The 20011-nt window shown below is 43.2% G+C and overlaps 1 protein-coding gene across 4 annotated transcripts in view; it reads right to left on the bottom strand.

The window, feature by feature from the left end:
* Positions 1–538: 538 nt before the first annotated feature.
* Positions 539–20011, bottom strand: part of LOC111866052 — a 76622-nt gene continuing 57149 nt past the window's right edge. For 3 of the 4 annotated variants that reach the window (XM_023854581.2, XM_023854578.2, XM_023854580.2), the window contains exons 16-25: positions 17975–18230; positions 17232–17347; positions 16428–16581; positions 15854–15901; positions 11320–11454; positions 10742–10901; positions 9278–9402; positions 7823–7960; positions 6462–6625; positions 539–5525 (exon numbers count right to left, since the gene is read on the bottom strand). In XM_023854581.2, the coding sequence (XP_023710349.1) occupies positions 3771–5525; positions 6462–6625; positions 7823–7960; positions 9278–9402; positions 10742–10901; positions 11320–11454; positions 15854–15901; positions 16428–16581; positions 17232–17347; positions 17975–18230 (3051 nt within the window). In that variant the 3' untranslated portion in view covers positions 539–3770. The remainder of the gene's footprint in view (positions 5526–6461; positions 6626–7822; positions 7961–9277; positions 9403–10741; positions 10902–11319; positions 11455–15853; positions 15902–16427; positions 16582–17231; positions 17348–17974; positions 18231–20011) is intronic. The other variant, XM_023854579.2, reaches the window with a different exon arrangement.

Raw genomic sequence — 20011 nt, 5'->3', positions numbered from 1 at the left:
AAGATAAAAAGAACTTAAAAAGACAATGAATCAAGAAAAGACTTGTGTAAGATTTGAGGCTTTCACGGCGGTGACTATGGAGAAAGCAGTCTTCTGGGATTTGGCACCGTGTGTATGTGGTGTTAACCGACGTTTCGGAGGAACGTATCGCCTCCATCTTCAGGGTAGAAGAAAAAATATAAGAAATCTGCAAGCATGGAGGCGATACGTTCCTCCGAAACGTCGGTTAACACCACATACACACGGTGCCAAATCCCAGAAGACTGCTTTCTTCAAGAAAAGACTTGTTTACTATCTAACAAAACTAGACATGAACCTTTAAAAAGAAACAAGGACTTTTTATGGTAAATGGAGGAATGCAGTCAGTAATACTGAAAGATAATGGATAAAACAAAAAAAATGGAAATGACTGAAGAGGTTACAATTAACACATAAATTAACTATCAACACATACCACACAAATTTCTTCATAGAAATTCCATTCCTAGCCTAGAAAACACACTGCGTCTCCACTGCTGGGACAAACCAGTTAATGCTCTTTGGGGAAATCATCACTGTTTATTCTGAGAATCATACAGAACACAGAAGTATACTGTGGAAAATTATTCCCTGTTCTTAATGTTAAGGCAGTTGGTATACATAATTACCCCTGTGTTTTAAATATTTCATCAGTTTTACTCTTTAAACAACACCTTATAAAATACTGATATGAAGATTGGAGAAAGGTACTGGTACTTAATCTGTACCAGAAAATAAAAGTAAACTTTAAACTGTCAGTATTTATTGTTATCTCTTCACAACAACAGTCAATCTGGTTAGACTAAAATCACGGTAACTCCACCTATGTATGCTGTTCTAAGGGTCTTCGATCCAACACACTTCTCAGCAAATATTAGTCTTCAAAAGGCGTGTAGAACACTTTTATCTATTTTGTAGTCCTCAGGAAATAATGAGTATGAAGTTCTGAAACAATTTCACATCACTGAACCCATATTAAAACCAACTCTTACAGCACGTCGCATATGCAACCTGAAAAACTTTTAACTAAAACCAGACATAGTCAAACATCACTTGTTATTTTAAAAAAATATCAGTAGCCATATATGTATATATTTCTTCTCTAGGTGCTGGCCCCCATTTTTGGTAAAAGTAAATAACTGAAGAATATATTAAAATATCAATATTGAAATTAAAATTATTCTTTAGAAAAATGTATTATTCTATCATAAATGCTCTAGGACAACCAGTAAAAGTAGTCTTCAATGGCTTAAAAATTAGTTTATAAGAATCGTGGTAGCTTCCAAGTTGCTAGTGCCTTCAGATATAGTCATTATTGACCTCTGGTCTCTGCACCTCTAAGCAAGGGCACAGCATCCATTTCTTTTGGGAGGTACCCAGGTGGGGGGGCCTCTGCTACCCTGAATGATAGGGTGATCATGAGAGTGATAGGTCATAGAAGAGACTTGCAACTTAACATGGACTCCAAATCATATGGAAGTGGGGGGGGGGGTCTAGTATGCTTCACATTCCAAAAGTTTGCCTTTGGTAGACGTACATATTTCAGTCTCTGAGCAGCAAGAATGCACACACACATCTGACTAGGGATCAGACCCAAAACCTTCCGAATGAGAATGCAGAATCATATTCAAAGTTCACAGGACAAAGTTCCTCAGACAATGGAAGATGATCCTGACTGACAGTAATATTCATACTCACAGCCATAAGGCTTTCAAACATCACATGGAAAACCTTGGTCGGTGGACAGCCTGGTGTGGCAGTAACAGTGTCGACATTTGTTTGGGAGATGTACAGTTTGAATCTTGGCTGGGACTCTGGTTATGCTGACTGATGCCTTCGGTGAATTTCCTCAGACCCCCACAGATATAGTACCTCACTTAGACCATGACCATTTCCTTTCAAATCCTTTCCAAGTTTTCAATCACCCCATTTTTTGTTTAATTTTGTGAGGTGAAATGAGGCTGAGTCCACTTGTTATGTTGGCCAGTAATTGGACTACCTGTACCTGCACCACATGACGGATGAGTGTGGAGCATTTTGTGGAATGAGAATTTGTGGAAGAGACCTGTCCCAGTGCCACTTTGTCCACCACAAATCCCACATGATCTGACTTGGGCTCAAGCCCAGCCTGCCACAGTGGGAAACCAGCAGCTAACCACCTCAGCCACACCACAGACGCCATACCATTTGACTCTATATAGTCCAAGATGCTAACAGCATCATAAAATAACCCAAACAAAAGAGCCTGTCAGAACGGCCAATCTCCAGTTCACAGTCAAACCCAAGACCCTGTCTATATAAACCAGGAATGCTAACTACTGGACCACAAAGGCTGGTAACTGTCAAGATGAAAATGAAGTACAATATAAACACACGGCTGCTGATGGTTCTTTAAATAACAAAATTTACAGACACGCAGAACCAAACTACCCAGACTTGTTTGCCGCAATGGATCCAGCGTGTGTCAACATTTCGATGTAACATGCCTGTGGGTCTTCGAAGTTCATGCCTTTGAAAGTTATGACAAAAGTTTCCAAATTCATGGTCTATAACAAATACAGTAAGCCCAAAGAGAAGCCAGTCATCAAATATTTAAAATCATCAGTTAATACTTTAATATTATGCTGCCATCTAATTCTAAGTTAAGTTTCTCAATTTTTGAGGTATACCACATCAAAATTCTGTGCATTTCTCAACTTCCTCCCATCCAAGTTTTACCTGGAGCCCACTGCAACCTCCTTGGTATGAGTGAGGTCTGCATGCAGATCAAAGTTCCTTTGGAAGAATCTTTCTCCATTTTGTACCTTGTTAATTAAGACAGTTGGAGACAGCAGGTTCTCAAATAGTTGGGTTCCTGTATTAACACAGAAATTGTACAGTCGCCAGGTCTCATGTGGTGCTAGCACAGAAACTGTAAACAGTGGCCAGGTCTCACGTGCTGCTGGCACAGAAACTGTTAACAGTGGCCAGGTCTCATGTGGTGCTAGCACAGAAACTATAAACACTGGCCAGGTCTCACCCGGTACTGGCACAGATATTGTAAAGAGTGATCAGATCTCAAATAGTAGTCAGGTCTTAGGACAGAAGCTGTAAATAATTTCCAGGTCTCAGGCTAGTAGCCAGGTACTAGGATGAAAACTGTAAATGGTGATCAGGTCTCATACAGTAGTCAGGTACCCAGACAGAAAATTGTAAAAGGCTTCTGGGTCATAACTGGAAGCGCAATAAATACTGGCCCTGTTACTTAAGGTTCACTGAATTCAACAAAGGCTCAAAACCTCACAGGCAGTTTGGACACACTAGTGCTGGGAGTTAATATGGAACTGCAAGCCTACCTGCCAGGTGCAGTCTCTTAAGAAGTGACTAGAAAACCAAATCTGGCAGGCTTCCAGCTCCCTTCTGTTAGAAGAGGTGTTTAATCTGTTATGTTTGTGATGTATATAAAATAGATATAAAAATGTTAGATGTTTATGTAAGTTTGGTGTAAAAGAATTTGTTAACATTGTTTTATGGCATCGTCATATACTGCTTATATCCTAATGATTATGTACACTCATTCTGACTGATGCTGACGCGCGAAACGTTTGTACCTTTTTTGTTCTGCACAAGAATCTCTTTGCAAGAAATATGACTTAAACCCAGTGACACAGAGAAACAATATGACCAAGACTCCTTGACTAGAGTGGTTAGTCTTACATCCTGTTGTGGTGCACATCTAAATTGCAACGGCCCGTTCTGTTATCAGCATGATGTCACTTGACGGTTTTCTTCGTTTTTGTTGCGTCTGATCCAATGCTGTCCTTAGCAGCACTGGCAGCAGTTGGCCTCATAAAACCAAGTCCACCTCTCTGCTGAACTGGCTGCCTGGCCACCGGTCCCACGCTGCTGCTGCCACTGCTGGAGCTACGGCTGGCTGGGACAGATCCAGCCCGTCCAGTTGTACTGGTGGCATTCTCCTTAAAGCTAGTGCTAACACCGGAAGTGACACGAGGACGACGTACACTGGGCCCAATGCTACTGCCACTGCTAGAGCTGCGGCTGGCTGGGACTGACCGCTGGGAGGAAGTCTTCAGCTGGACTGGACCCAGCGGTTTCTTATTAGGGGAGGAAGCCTGGTGGTGCGTTGGATCTTTCGATAGGTTGGACGTCAGGGTCTTGATGGCCGTTGTGTAGCCAGAGAGCCGGGTCCCCTGCACACTAGAGCGGCTGGAGGACTTGGACAGTGGCGGAGTACAAGATGTGGCATTCTTGACTGTGTTCACAGAGGCAGCACTATTGAGGGAGCTGCGGGAACTGCGCAGACTGGTACGCGAGTTGGAGCGCTCTCGTCGAGACAGGCTGGCCTGTGAGTCTGTCTTACGGAGACTGGCTGTGCGTCGGGGGATTACACTGGCTCGGCCTTCTCCCCTCACTGAGCTGCTCCGTGCCAGAGCATTGCGAGGCTCAAGCTTGGCTCTGTTTGCAACAGCAGCTGTTGGTTTCGTGATGGCAACAGGAGGGGAAGACACTGGTACAGTGTTGCTGCTGCTGCTCCCACTGCTGTCTGTACGGATGACACGTCCCGACCGACGTTTGCTCTTGCTTGGTGAGTCAACTACATCAGATGAGGTGCCCTGGCTTGGAGTCTCTGATACTAGGCTCTGTGTCTCCTCAAATCCCTCGTCATTGAGGTCATGTTCACTACGTCCTTTGACATGGCTTGGTGTGGTGGCATGCACCTTGATTTCTGGAATAAACTCACTCTTCAGCCTCCCTGCACCTGACTTCTGTTCAGGGACAGTTGGAGAGGCCCTGCTGCACCTTAGTGCCTCTTCAACCTGTCGAGGGTCAATCATACTCCTGACACGGTCCCTCTGGCCTGTCCTGGCTGGCCGCAACTGCTCAAGCTGCTGTAACTCACGGCCAGCTGTTGCGATGTCGGCCAGTGCTGCGTCCTCCTCCCGCACCCCACCACGGTACTTGAGACGCTCTTGCCACTTTCTCAGCCTTGTCTGGGTATCCTCAGCCTGCTCTGGGGACTTCTCAGGCACAGGCACAGATGCCACCTGCAGCATAGTGGGTCGGATCACCTGCTTCTCAGACACGAGTTCTGGGGACACAACCTCCGTTCTCCTTGCAGGTGGTGGCTCCTCGTCACGGTCTGAACTGTAGTCTGACGTCTTCTTGTAGCGCCGTGTGCGTCGTGCTGCTGCAAACCGATCAAACTGACCATCTCCCAGCGATTCTTCCTCTAGTTCAACAGGCCTACGCCGTGTGGCAGGTGGTGTCTCAACATTATCGGCATCGATGTCACCCTGATCATCACGTGGTGGGCGACGGAGCCGCCGGGGCACAGTGGGTGGTTCCTCGCCCACAATTGAGCGTAGCAAGTCACCCGGCACATGGCGATACTTGTGCAGAAGTTGGGAGCGTGCGGGGTCCAGGTACAGTGTCAGTCGGTCCTGCTCCTGTGACGTGTCTCCCAGCGACCCAATCATGCCCTTCCTCTTGTCCTCCTCCTTGATTGACTGCAAAATGTGTAGCAGAGTAATTATGTGACTCATAACTTAAGGAAGTAAAATAACATACAAGAAGACAGTATTTTTAAAGAATGATTTTGAAAGGATGCCAAAGGAAGAGATCAGGTCCTATTTTAAGGTATCATCCCAGAATTCACTTAGAGTCACTGAAGAAAGCCTCACAATAACTGATTCAAGGTTTGCAGCAAGCCACTGAACACTGAACTAACTGCCTCCCACTGTTGCATCAATCTATCTCAGTAAACACTGTCTGACATGACCCACAAATTTATGTACCTCAAACCAGTGACAACTTTCAGGTGTGCAGCCAAGTACTTTCAAGAAAGATGAGTCTGAGAAGAGAAGCTGAACTGAGAAACAATGGTCATAAACTGAGCAGCTTAGCTCAGGTGTAAGCTTGACTTGTAATTAAGACATGGTCCATTTCAATCTAAGTCAGGACACATACTAACCAGACCAAGGCCTTTCACGCTTTTTGTCAGTTGCTCCAAAAAACTTCTGGGGTAGAACCTAAAATTAGGCCACAACTGCTCCCATTTTCTTCCCAGTTCTCCGTCCACTGTCACCCAGATGTCTGACGATACACATTCTCAAACATTGCAGTGGCATTAGGTAAACATGTGTAAGCAAAAACAATAATCCTATGTATCTGTGATTACTCATGGTCTCAATACCCTCTATTATTATCAAGCATTGTGGTCTAGTGGTCAACAGTCTTTCCCAAAGTTCACATTTCCACAACCTGATTCCCCAAAATCCATTTTAATATTATCCTCCAATCTACTCCTATTTGCAGTAAGTAATCTGCTCAACCGAAGTTTTTCATACAAATGTCTCATGAACCTCAGGCCAAGACTACAAGCTGTTACACACATTTCACAATAATTACATCAGGAATAAGAACATCCCACTGCATGTGAGTACCTGTAGAGGATTGGAGGATGTGGAGCTAGCATCCATGCTGCCTCGAGATCGTATCCGACGTACACGTCGAAAGTCCAATTCTGTCTCTTCGGCACTGTTTGGGACGTTGAGGTTTGACTTCCGCCATGGGGACTTGTCTTTCACTGGTGTCTGAGGCTGTGCTTCTGGAATGAGGCAGAACTTTCATCCCAGACAGGAATACAGACTTGATCCAAGTACAAAGTAATCCTCTGCATCTGGGAGACTGGTTCTCTCAAAGAATGGTTTACGCCAAAGTATACCATTGGACACAATTCTGTCAGTAGTTAATATGTGTAATAGAAAATTCCTTGGACTAACACTGGACAACACATTTTCTTGGAAGACCCATATAGATATAATTGCGCCCAGAATAAGTTCAGCTTGTTTCGTGATTAGAACAATTAAGCCATTCATGTACCAGGAATCATTGAAGATGGCATATTTTTCCTACTTTCACTCTATCATGACTTACAGAATAATATTTTGGGGAAATTCTTATTATAGAATTATAATTTTTAGACCACAAAAAAGAATTATTATAATTATTGTGGGAATAAGAGATTCACGCAGAGAATTAAAAATATTACCACTACAATCTCGGTATATATATTCACTTTCACTGTTTTTGAACAATAATAAACATCAATTTAAAGGAAATTTTGAGATACATAATATTAATACAAGGACTAAATCTGATTTGCATCACCCACCATTCCATTTGTCAGTTTATCAGAAGGGAATATATTATGTCAAAATTAAGGTGTTTAACAATTTACCTGTTCCAATAAAGTATTTGTCCCTTAATATAAAACAATTTAAAAAAAAAATGTTTTTTGTATTTCCATTCATTTGATATAATTAGACGAATATTTTAAATACAACAAGAATTAAACTTTTACGATGCTGTTTATATTGCACATCATATAAATTAATTAATTATAATCTGATATTTTTTATATATTTTAAGCTATGTTTCAATAAGGCATTACTGTCAAGTTAATGAGTCCTGTATGCTTGTTAAATTACTGAATTATGTATAATTATTGTTTCCTTTATTAATGTAGCTGTAAGGAGATGAGTTCTGTGCTTAGAACTAATGTATGCATGTGTGACATGATAAGCCAGTGGAGATCTGTGGAACTAAAATGAAGATACAGATACCACAAAGCATTTCCCTGTGATCCACTTTACTGATTAACTAACTCTCTGGCAGCAGAACCTCAAGGTTCAATGCTACTAATACCAAAGCCTGCCACTGGAAACAGCCCCAGTCCAGAAGCAACCACCTTCCATCCTCATTTGTGAGAAAGCACACAACTGTAACACGACAAAATACCCACCTTCAATCGCCTCCATAGCACCAACAACATCCGTCTTTTCAATGGTGGGCCGCCAGTCAGAGTAGACGCGCTTGTACTGGGTGCTGGTGGACTTCTCCTCAGGCAAAGTGTCCAGTGTACTTCCCCTCCCCTCACTCTCTGTAAGATGGCAAGATATATCTCCATCATCATCATCATCAACATCAACATTTCTGGCTCCTGTGTACCTGACTAACGTTGGTCAAGCAATTCAATTCCAATGTACTCATCAAGCAGGTGTGGTCTTTTAGTGAAAGAAAGAACCCAAACATTCATAACAGCTTTCACAAGAGCCCACAACTGGTCTCCACCCTACGGGATATGAATCCAGTGCTCACCTTCCCACTCTGCTTCACTGCAATCGATTTAAAAATTATTCTCACATCTACACCTGGTCTCTTCTCTTCAAACTTTCCTTCCAGAACTTTGTTTGCATTCCTGTTTCTCTTATGTGTACTACCTGCGCATTCAGCTCATCATTTTTAATTCATTATCCTAATAATATTTTTTGTGGAATCTATATTCTGAAGCTCCTCATAATGCAGTCTCCTTCTGCTTCCTGTTGCATTTCTCTCTTACAAGCAAATATTATCCTCAGAACCCTGTTTTCTATGTGCTACCCTTAACATGAGACTGATTTGACACCATGCAAAACAATGGGAGGATTAGTTCTGTACATTTGAAGCCTCACATACAGGCAGCAGACAAGAGATTCTGAACTAAATGGCAGCAAGCATTCCTCATGTTTAATCTGTCTTCAGTTCTTCACAATTTCTATCTGCTACTGTCATTCCCAAATATCAGACAATACTGTACACCTTGCGGAGCCTATGTAAACTTGAACAGAAGTGGTAGAAGAGTAAGAAGTTGTCGTACTCCAAGAGTCAATTATAGTCTCTGCTGGAGACCACATGAGCCAGTATGCACTTCCTTTCTGTAACAAGTCAGAGACAATGCCCTAAACCTAAAGACTGAGAATGTGATAATGTGCTGCCTTAGCAGTGATACTGCAAACCTCTGGAGGCTGTGATAAATGAGTCTGGAGCAACGGCAGTGATGATTAGCATGGTAAAACTGAATATACTTAAAGAAAAAAGTGCTACTTTATCCACCAGGAACCTCACATGAAGTCATCTGGGACCGAACCCAAAGTTCCACAGTGAGAAGCCAATGTTTAACTTCCTCAGCTATGTCATTTTGACAGAAGTGCACCTGAATAAAATTATAATTAAAAGGTCTGTTACCTCACTCAGAGTAAAATTAAAGAAAACATGTTTTCAATTGTGTTCCTAGTTAAGAACCGAATCTCTTAACCTGAATTTTACTGAGACACAAATATCCTTGGAAGTTGACATGCTGATACGCATACACGAAAGCCTACTGAACACTGGCGACATTACAACCAGATGTCTTCATACCTAAGACCCGTATATGTACCTGAATCTGCTTCGAGTGAACGCCGGTTACTCTGGACTCTCCGTGACCGACGTCTCAGCTCTTCGCTCTGCTTCTCCTCTTTCTCGTTCTCCTGCAGCCAAGCCTCAATCTTCTGTCTCCATGCCCTGAAAAGCAGAGATGTGAAAAGCATGACTGAAATATCTCTGCAGAGCAATTCTCCCCTTGGCCACATTCACACACTAGAAACATAAAAACACGCATCTCTTTACATGTGAAACAAATACTGTAATGGAGATCATTCTCAACTTAAATTGAATGCAAACCACCTTACTTTTGAGTGGCTCACTGAATCAGAACACCTGCACTCTACATTCTTCCACGGCAAAGCAAAGAATTATTTCTGTGAATTTGGTGTGGTATTTGTCTTTCAAGTGAAGGTTTCCAGCCATGTAGCACAGACCCATAGCCCCAGCACCATCATAACAAATTCATTCACAGAAGCTACAATGATGATCTGTATCATGACTGGGACAAAATTAGAAAAAAAAAAACACCTATTGGTCATGAGAACAGCTGAATCGGTTACGCCATATTGCTGTCAGTATGACAGTCTATGTAGCATGCTGAGTATGAGTATCACTGCTTTACAGCACCAGACTTCATAACATCAGAAAACTTGCTGACAAATCTGTCACACTATAGATGCTGTACGTGCAGGAAATATAACCCCGATAACCTCAATTGAAATGTGAATCACAGCTGCAAATGGTTTAGTCTGATTAAAGTTTCAAACCTGTCCCTCAATGGTAAATGACAGGACGGTGTATAAAAGTTAACTACTGTGCAGAAAGTGAGCACACAGATTGTAATGCTAGCATCTAGAACGTAGGGCATCAGTACTCGAACAAGAGGGGTACTGAAAGGATTTGGAAGGATGTGGACATGGCTGAACTGATATTCTACTCTGGAATTTGCCTGGGGGGAGTAAGGAAAATCACAAAAACAAAAATTGGTCAAGGCAGCCAGTGTGCCAGCCAAGACTCAAACTGAACACCTCCAAACCACTACACCACTACACTTGGCAGGTCCAGTTCTGAAAATAATACTTAAGCCTGCACAACTAACTGAATTCGAGACTTGCCCTGCTTATAACACTTTGGCATGGACCACACCAAAAACACATCTCCCAACAGCTGTTCTACTGTTGCGTCATGCAGACTGCGTAGAGAACACCACTTCTGAGTTAGTCCATTGGTGAGTGTTAGGACTCTGCCACCCAGCAATGGGCAATGGGTCTACAAGTTATGGCACTGTCAGTACCTCTGTCGCATCAAATGTTAGGATGTTGAGGGAAGTGGTGGTGGCCTAATCTGAGGTGCTGTCCAAACAGTTTCCTGAAGGGGGATACCAGGAAAACCTTTTGTCAAGATAGCCGGTCTCCAGGCTGAGCCTTGAGCCCTTGACCTCCAGAACACAAAGCATGTGAAATGTATGATAACTCACTTTGGCTTGCTATCTCCCTGTGGTGTAGATGGCAGCAGTGGTTTTGTCTCCAGAAGGGGTGAAGGTGAACTGGGGCGCTCCCTCTCACCAGAGAAATCTGCACTGAGTAGATCTGGACGCTTCCGCCCCCCACTACGAGCCCGGCGGGCCCATGAGCGATCTGAAGAAGGAACAGTAATGACCACGTGAGCTGTACCACAGTGGGGCAGAATCATATGGAACTCTGTTGTCCTACTGGATGCGACAGTGTGCCATGTGGCAGATCATTGACAACATTTTGCAGAGACCTGTTCCCTCCATGCTGGGACTCATGGAGGTGACAGGGTTCGCTAGTACCTCCCTACCAGACTACACGGCGTCACAAACAAGAAGACAGCAAGCAGTGGGTCACCACTATCAGAGTCTTTGACCTTGCACAGCAACAAGAAGGGCCATGAGAAAGAATAATGCTTCACATTCTGGCCTTCTAGATGGTGACTCCATACAGTCTGGTAGGCAGAGATCAACTTCCCAGAGACCATAATCCGAATAATCATGCCAGCAAAAAATCTGAAAAATTATAAGAACATAAATCTTACCGAGACTGCCCCAGGATTTGCGTTCACGGCTTCCATCATGACCAGACGACCGCAAGAAGTCCATTAAGTTCGAGTCATCCTCCTCAGATGGGACTCTGCTACGCCGACGCCTCAGGCTTCCATTTGGTGTGACATCTGAAAAAAAGCATCACCTGTTCACTCTTGCAATGCATGACTCCACTGCCATTAGGATTATGGAAACAAGTTCATTGCTGTTACTTAAATATATCAGATGCACTGGACATGTAGGACTGGAAACAATAAACACCTACATAAATTTGGTGACAAAATTTCCTGGAAAACTGAGGAGATGAAATGATAATATTAAAATGAATGTTGGTGAAGTAGAACATGAATTGGGATAGGAGGATTTGTATGAGTGATGTCAGATCAAAAATGCTCCAACCTCAGATTTAGTTTGTTAGTTGTTTAACAATCAAGTATGAACTGCAACAGAAAGGGAGCTGGGACACCTCAGTCAGCAGTGACAGCTGACTGACTGGATGACTGAGGACTAATGAGCAGGAGCAAGAGAACTTTCTCCTCTCCACAGCATCCCAACTGGCTCAAGGGCACATCCAGCCTCAAAAATGGGTATCGGCAATTCTTTACCTAGGAGCAGAGCAGCTGGGCTGTGAAAATGAACACCTCCAGCTAGCACTGTACTTAAGAATGCATGGAGCTATACGTCCACTCTTTCATGTATCCATGGCATGATGTTCATTTAAACCCAGGGACAACTTTACATTACTTTATTGTAACACAGTGCTTAGACAACAAAGCTGAAGTAACTATGCAACTCAGCCCTCCTTCAGAAGCTAATAGTTGCGCAGCCATTCATGAAATTTCCAGCATCATTTTAATGTTATTCTCCCATGTACACCTGTGGCTTCCAATAAATTTCTTTCCTTCAGGTATTCCTACTGAAATTTCTGTGTGCATTTCTGATCTCCCTAATGTGTGCTGCATGCTCCACCCATCTAAATCTCCTCACGCTGATCATTCTAATGTTTGATAAAGAGTGCAAATTATGATGCTCCTCACTTCGCCTTCTCCCCTCAGCACCCTGTTCTCAAATACCCTCTGACCGTCCACTATATTCTGCCCTTGGGGTGAGAAAGTAACAAGAACCTGAAAAAATTCTGTTTTCTACAATTTACACAGTTCTGTTCCAATGTAACATATCTGGAGAGCAATACATAATGCACAAAAAGAATTGTACATTTATTGCATTTCTGGAGATTATCCATTGCTGTTTTTATTTAAACACACATCATTCCAGGGATTGGATTCTGTCTCCATCTTCAGGTGGAACATACTCAGTTGGGCCCAATTGACACAGTTAGTCCCTATACCAACTTGGCAAGTTCCACTGGAAGATGGAGACATAATCCAATTTCTGGAATGATGTGTGTTTAAACAAAAACAGCAATGACTGTCCAGAAACACAGTAATTGCATTAATATACCATGGCCACAAACTTTAAAAAAATTGATTAGAAACTCATATGGGAAGAGAATACTGTAGATGAGAGAATATTAAAATGGGGCTTGTGTTGCATGAAGATATATTCCAGTGGTGTGAGATGGGATGTCCTCACAGGAGCAACTGTGAAAAATACGTTCTGCTAGGATGTGACACTCTGCAGGCTGGTGGATACTGACCAACATTTGGAGAAAACTGCTTCCTCTATCTCAAGGGATTACCCTGAAGATGGAGGCACCACATTTCTCTGTAACGCTCGTAAAGTATCTAAACAAATTCAGGGTGTCCCATCCCAGCGGACAGTAGTCTTCAACCCAATGCTATGTTAATAGTGAGAGCTTTCTGTTTGGGTTGATGTGTAGCATACTGGAACAAAACACTGCACAGTTTACTGTTCTGGTCCTTCAAATCACAGTGGTAACTATATAACATGCCACCTGCTTTAAGATTAAAATAACTCTGCATTCTGTCTATACAACATGTTTATGTCTTTCTTATGGTTCTCACAATACTCAGAAAATATCTGCCTAAACAGCATTAACCCCTCAAGCGTGTGCGACGCACCATATGCGTCCGCTCAGTTACATGCATCTAGCGTGCATTTATGCGGGGGTATTTAAATCCCTCCCGGTGCTTTATTTTCGCAAGCATTGAAGGTTTTGTGCAGACATATACCTAAATATTTTTAAATAACGAAATCGCTATTTGAAAAATTCCAAAAAATTATATTATATTTACAATTGTTTACAGTTCATTATTATAAATGTCTATTTACATTTTGTCAAGCTATTTCTTTTTACCAGCTCTCCATATCCAGTGTGTAGTGGTTGACCTTGGTGTGGTATTGCTCAAAACAAGGGTCTAGGCAGACACACGGTGTCCCTGGGCAGTTTTTACACCTGTATCTGGTTTCTTTTCTCTTTCCGTTTTGTGTACACACCACACACCTTCTTCTTCCAACTTTATAAATTTCGGTTTTGGGATTTTCTTGAATGAAATGCTGACCCGTCAATCTCGTACATTCCATGTCGGTATCTGAAGGGATCCCTTTGCGCTTTTCTAAATTCTGTCCATGGGACTTTGCTATGATCTTATTCACTAAGTTTATTCTGAATAACAGATGATCTTTCTTGTTACCAGCCTTGCAGTACAGAATGTAATCATTCAACACTGTCGTATCTACTATGTGGTTGAATAATTTCTTGTACCACGCTTTTTGCCTTTTCCTTTCTAGCAAGAATGTTTCTAGTAGCTGATCTTTCAAGTTCTTCAGTTCCTCCCATATATTTATTATACTCTATTACACACATAGGTTTATTTACAAATTCTAACCCACCCTTTCGACTTACGGGTTGCATTTCGTCTGAATGTTTAGTAGTCAGCACTGAGACATCGCGCTTATCCTTCCACTTCAACGCCACCAATTTCCCACACTTTGCACTAACTACTCCTTTCTTCAGTTCCTTTTTTAGATCCATTGGCATAACTTTGCGCGTGATACTCACTGTTCCAACAGCATCTGTTGTCCTCTGAACTAATCTCTGGAAAAGATCGGGACTGCTATAAAAATTGTCCATATAAAACACATCTGCCCGAGTATAATAGTTCCTCGCACAAACTTAGAACAACTTTTGTTGAGAAAAGATCTGTGTCTTTGGTGATTTCACAGCCTAATTTTATCCCTGATCCACTGTAAATTATAAAATTCCACAAATATCCTGCGGAATCACAAAGTTCAAAAATTTTAATCCCAAACCGGGAAGCTTTCATAGGAATATACTGTTTCCACGAAAGTCTATCTTTCCACAATAACAAAGATTCATCGACACTTACTTCTTTGCCCCGTATGTACACTTTCTGGAACTTATTTTTCAAATATTCACTTACCGGAAGAATTTTGTACAATTTAGAATCCCTTTTTGCATTTTCCTTATTGGTGTTATCTACAAAATGGAGAAATCTGGTCAGCAATGAAAACCTTTCTTCACTCATTACATTGGGAAAAATGGTGTTTCTAACATATGTTTCCTACTAAAATACATCCTGAGGTTTGGTTTCTGAATTATTCCCATCAGCATAAGGAAATCTAGGAATATCCTAATTTCATTCGAAGTTATGGGAACCCACTTTTGAAAGCGCTATTTTATTAGCGTCAGGGGCAAGAAACTGTCCCGCCAGACAAGTTATGTGACCAAATGCAATGGGGCTCCGATAAGAGGGTGTCGCAAAGCAGAAAAGGAATAACAGATTCATAAATGTTGACACAGGCCTTCGACCCCTAGGTTCGTAACATCGTAAATCAGACACAGCTTCTTTGTTGCCAGTAAGCCAAGCCAGTAAAAAAAATACACACACAGATAACAAGCACTCAATGAAAGTTAGCTAACAAATTATCTCTATGTAAGCAAGTCAGAGTGTGAGTTGGAACAATTCTTTCATAAGCAGCAGACACCACAGCAGACACCGGATGCTTTGTCCCAAGCAAAGCGAGTAAAAAAAATACCACACACAAACAGATAGCGAGGAATGAAAGAAGTCAGTGTTAGCTGACATATACATTCACTGGAAGTACACACATCAGAGCGTAGGCATTAAGAATTCTTAGTGAAAAGTTTGGACGCAACATATGCGGCGCGCACGCTTACAGCACGGCTTTGAGTGGACACAGACGGAGCGTCACACACGCTTAGGGATTTAAATGGCTCCGCTAAAAGTCACGCTCAAGGGGTTAAGTGGTTGAGCTTTGCAAAGGAGATGTGGTGTGTTTCCTGTGAGACAGGAAATGAATGTCTACACGTTATTCAGGTGAACTTCAAACAGTTAATGTAAACATCCAAACCAAGATGGCAGCATGTCACATTTCCTTTAAAAGCATGTATCCAGGGTTGCTAAGGCACTGAACAAAATTAACTGTGTTCAGCACAGAGAAAGACAGAGAGCTGTATGGTCCACTATGGTGGCACATGACAATGCATGCTCACAAATACATGTACAGATACAATCTGACATAATCACGCATAATCCACAAGCAGGCAAGCTTAATATTGACCTGAACGGACTCGGCAGCCATGGCGCTGCAACTGTCGGCCCCTCTCATCTGCAAACAGCAACAGCATATATCTCATTCTACATGTCTACCTAATCATATCTCAGATTCTTCACAGTATGGGTCATACAGATGAGAACACTTCAGATGCGACAAGTGAACTCTTTCCCATTACAGTCTCAAGTTCACCTCATTTCCGCACTGCACATTTTTTGTTTAGCACTGACAAGCAGAGGCACCCCCATCTTCCCACTGCAACATGGCTGTTTTCCATGTCAGTATCACAGTACACAGTAGCAACACTCAACTTAAGAAACTGAAGTCTACTCATGTAACTAAATAGGAGAGACTGGGAATGTGCGTTCAAATTGCATCCAAAACTTTCCCACCATTCTTACACATCACTACAGCAGCCATGTCTACCATAAATATTGGCAAGAGCAGTCTGATTATGTGCTCTCTGTTAAGTCCATGGCAGGAAGAAGAAAAATTATGCTTTTATATATTTTGGGCAATTTCACACGTTTTCACTCTGCCTCCTCGTATTCCAACCATAATCTGCGCACTGGTAACAAACCTGGGGAATAGCCCTCATCACGTCCAGTGGTCATTGCCTGGTCTCCTGCAGGTCCTGAGAATGAGCCAATTCTGCGGCGAGCCACCAGTGGTGAGCCTGTGACAGATGACATGTCTTCCTCTGATGTCATGCCTCCATTCTGCAGCTTGCGAGTCTACCCACACAACAAACCTTATTATTACAAAATGCCCCTTGGAGGGCCCTATATCCTCTAGAGGGCACACTCTCCATGTTGCAAATGGGGGAGCTCACCAGATATGTTGGGGTGAATATGCTGAATATGGACCCACGGACCCTGATTACTGAAGACTCTAAAATATGGACATATCCTCTCTCCAGGAGAAATATGAAGGGGCCTTGACTGCGCAGACAAAGTCAGGCTACCAACCTACACTGGACAGACAAAGTCAGGCTACCAACCTACACAGCTCTAAAAATAAAAGTGCTGGGGTGGTCCAGCACACAATTCAAGGTTGGAACAAATGGATATGATGTCATTTTTGTTGTTACTTAATGGCAGCTTTACCCTTTTAAAGGCAGAGTTGAACAACAGCTTCAGAAACACATACATAAAGAGGCTGACACTTCCATCTCAAAGATTGGAACTGAAATAAGCTGTAATGTGGAGCCTGGCCTACACACCCTCAAATCCCAACAAAGAAACAGGACACATTCATAAGGATAACATTCTCTTTCATTTCTTTTTATGGGAGTGTCTGGCATCAGCAGGTGTCAAATGCTACACCTGGCTTTAACTTTCCTGGGGGCAAATGAGACAGGGAACTGAGGACCTACTGTACTCACCCTGAAGTCCCTGTTGTTGCTGTCAAGCCCCTTGCTTTGCTGGAATCCTGACCGGATGTCATACAGCAGTGAGTCTACAAGATTACACTCCGACTCCGAGGCAGGCTGCCCACTCACTGCAGGAAACGACAATCACACATTAACTCACTGACTCCATGGGGCAGAGTTCTCCATCAGGAGGCAATAGTTGCTCAGCTTGTCAAGAAATGATCTGCCCCTTATACAATCCAATGACCTGAGCAAGTTGGCGCAAACTTATGACCTGTATTCATGCAAGTGACCAGTTTGAATCTTGGCTGCATCACCAACTCTCCTCAATGAGGTTTGTCTTCAGTTCCTCCAGGCAAATGAAAGATTAGTCCCCCATGCCAGGCTACAACACATTCTTCCACATCTTCTCAAATTCATTCTTCAGTAACCATCCCACCATTCGGTGCTACACAGACTGAGCTGCTCAAGCTGCTCTACATAAACCATAAATAAATAAATCCAAAGATTCATTACCATGCTCGCACAAGCACTTCACTCAACCCTATCGTAAGCCAGATGAATCCAGTCATAAACTATACCTTTAGGATCCATTTTAATATTGTCCTCATATCCATGCCTTTCTCTACCAACTGCTCCATTCCCTTCAGCTTCATCAGCTAAGAATTTGGAACCCTTTCATGCTACTTCCATTTTCAAGCAGTGACAAGCCCTTCCAGTTACACCAGTCCCTATTATAAATATTAATATCTCACTCTGCTGTCGCCGGCGGGCAGCTAGCTGCTCCTCACGCTGCCTTCTCCGAGCATTGGCCTGCTCCTCCTGAACACGTCGACGTTCGTTCTCCATGACAGCTTGCCGGAACTTCACGCAGAAGCCATGGAATACCCGGAAGCACTCTTCAAGTTTGAATGTGGCGGTGTCCTCACAGAAGAATTCTGACAGTGTCTTGCGAACAGTTTCCAGCTCCTCCATGTCACGCTGCAATCCCGATACCTCCTGCTCTGCCATCTACAGCAGTAACATAGAACTGACACTTACAATGAAGTGAGCGGCCTCCGTAGTCTAGGGGTAACGTTCCCACCTCATGATTCAAGGTACGCAGGTTCAAAACCAGTGGAGGTCATGGAATTTTTAAGGGCGGAAAAATTCAGGGAACAAGTCCTCCAGGAGGGACTTTAAGCCGTGGGTCCCGTGTCATAGATTTATGGCACATAAAAGAACCTCATGTCTCTAGGAGGCCTCTGAGCAAAATTTGGCCAAATTTCCTGCCCAAAGTAGTTTCCAATACCTCTGGTAGATGGGGGAAGTATTGGTACCACTGCCAGAGGAGGGGGGACCTCTCTCACAGAAAGGGACTAACCATTAGATACCACTGCTAGTAGAACGTTGGAACCTCGCTGGCAGAAAGGGACTGATAGTAAGCACCAGTACCGGTAGGGGATGGAGACTGTAGAAATTAAAAAGGGGGATGTACAATAGACTATCAGTCGCGGTGCATGGGGAAACCCACCCCCTCAATACTGAATAACTGAATACAATGAAGTGCTGTCTGTCCTAGGGGAAACAAGAACTTCCCTGCTAGCATGGCACACAGAAGCTCACCAGTGTCACACCAGAAACCTCAGACTGGGAGCCATTTCTGTTCATTCATGCTTCAGACCCAAATACGCAAACATACATTTTAATATTATTCTCCCTTCACAAGGGGTTTCCCAACCAAAATACTACATGCACTTCTTGTGTCTCCCACACTCTGAGCAAGTTGGCCCAGCGGCACCACTCTGTACTTGTATTTGGGATCTCCTGAGCACCAATCTAAGCTAGGGCATGAGCTATTCTGGTTGAGGACTTCTGCAGTTTCCCTCAGTCCCTCCAAGCAAATTCCAAAACAGCAACTCAATTAGGCCATAACTGCATCCTTCCTAATCCTTTCCGATTCATCATGCCTTAACTGTCCTACCAATTGACAGCATCATAAATAACCCATGAAAAGATATATATATATACATATTGTCGCGTATTGGGTGTATATCGCGACAAATAACTTCTCGATGTATTTGATGTAGCGAATTTTATTTCACATTCGCACTTACAATCACCCAAATTACAGATTTACGGTTACTGCTATCTGCAGTATCACAATTAGTACACTCCAAATGCCAGAATACAACTGACTAGTTGCTGGCTAACTCGGCGGTAGCTCCAGGACTCACTGACTGACTCAGTACAACTGACTGTGAATAGCCTTCGCTATGTAGCCTCGATCGGACAATACGGCCACGTAATAGGCACCCTTGTTGCTAGCCACGCTGTCCGGAGTTGTTGACGGCTACCTAGTAACCGCGATATCCCTTGGTGACGTCACCGCGTTGACTTGCGTTGCCTAGCGACCAGGATGCTAGGACTCGGCTAACATCGGCTAGCTTCGGCTTCGCTCGGCGCATCACGGCTGGCGGAGGGTGAGGGGGGGAGGGGCGTCATTCAGAGCTCAACATGTCACACTGCTCCCTCCTTAAGGCTGTTCGTCTCAAATAGCCTAACGGTGCACCCCCGTTCTTTTTCCGTCCCGTAGCTGTGCTTGCGGTGTCTCCTGTTGTTTCGGCTACTCTTCTTGCAGCGACTATTCTTCGTCCGGTACATCCGCTCCCCTCTTAAGACAAAGCTCGTCTCGAGCGGTTTCCTTTCAGCTCGCCAGAAGATCACATTCATCCATCACTTCCATTCTATGGCACATTCACTCTCACTGGGGATGCCGGTTCTTCTATTTTACCGGCTCCTCTTCTGTGCCC

The sequence above is a fragment of the Cryptotermes secundus genome, unplaced genomic scaffold (genome assembly GCF_002891405.2).
Source record: "Cryptotermes secundus unplaced genomic scaffold, Csec_1.0 scaffold318, whole genome shotgun sequence".
In the NCBI taxonomy this organism is placed as follows: Eukaryota; Metazoa; Arthropoda; class Insecta; order Blattodea; family Kalotermitidae; genus Cryptotermes; species Cryptotermes secundus.
Note: the sequence above shows the minus strand (reverse complement) of the source record. Positions and strands in the feature narration are given on the sequence as shown.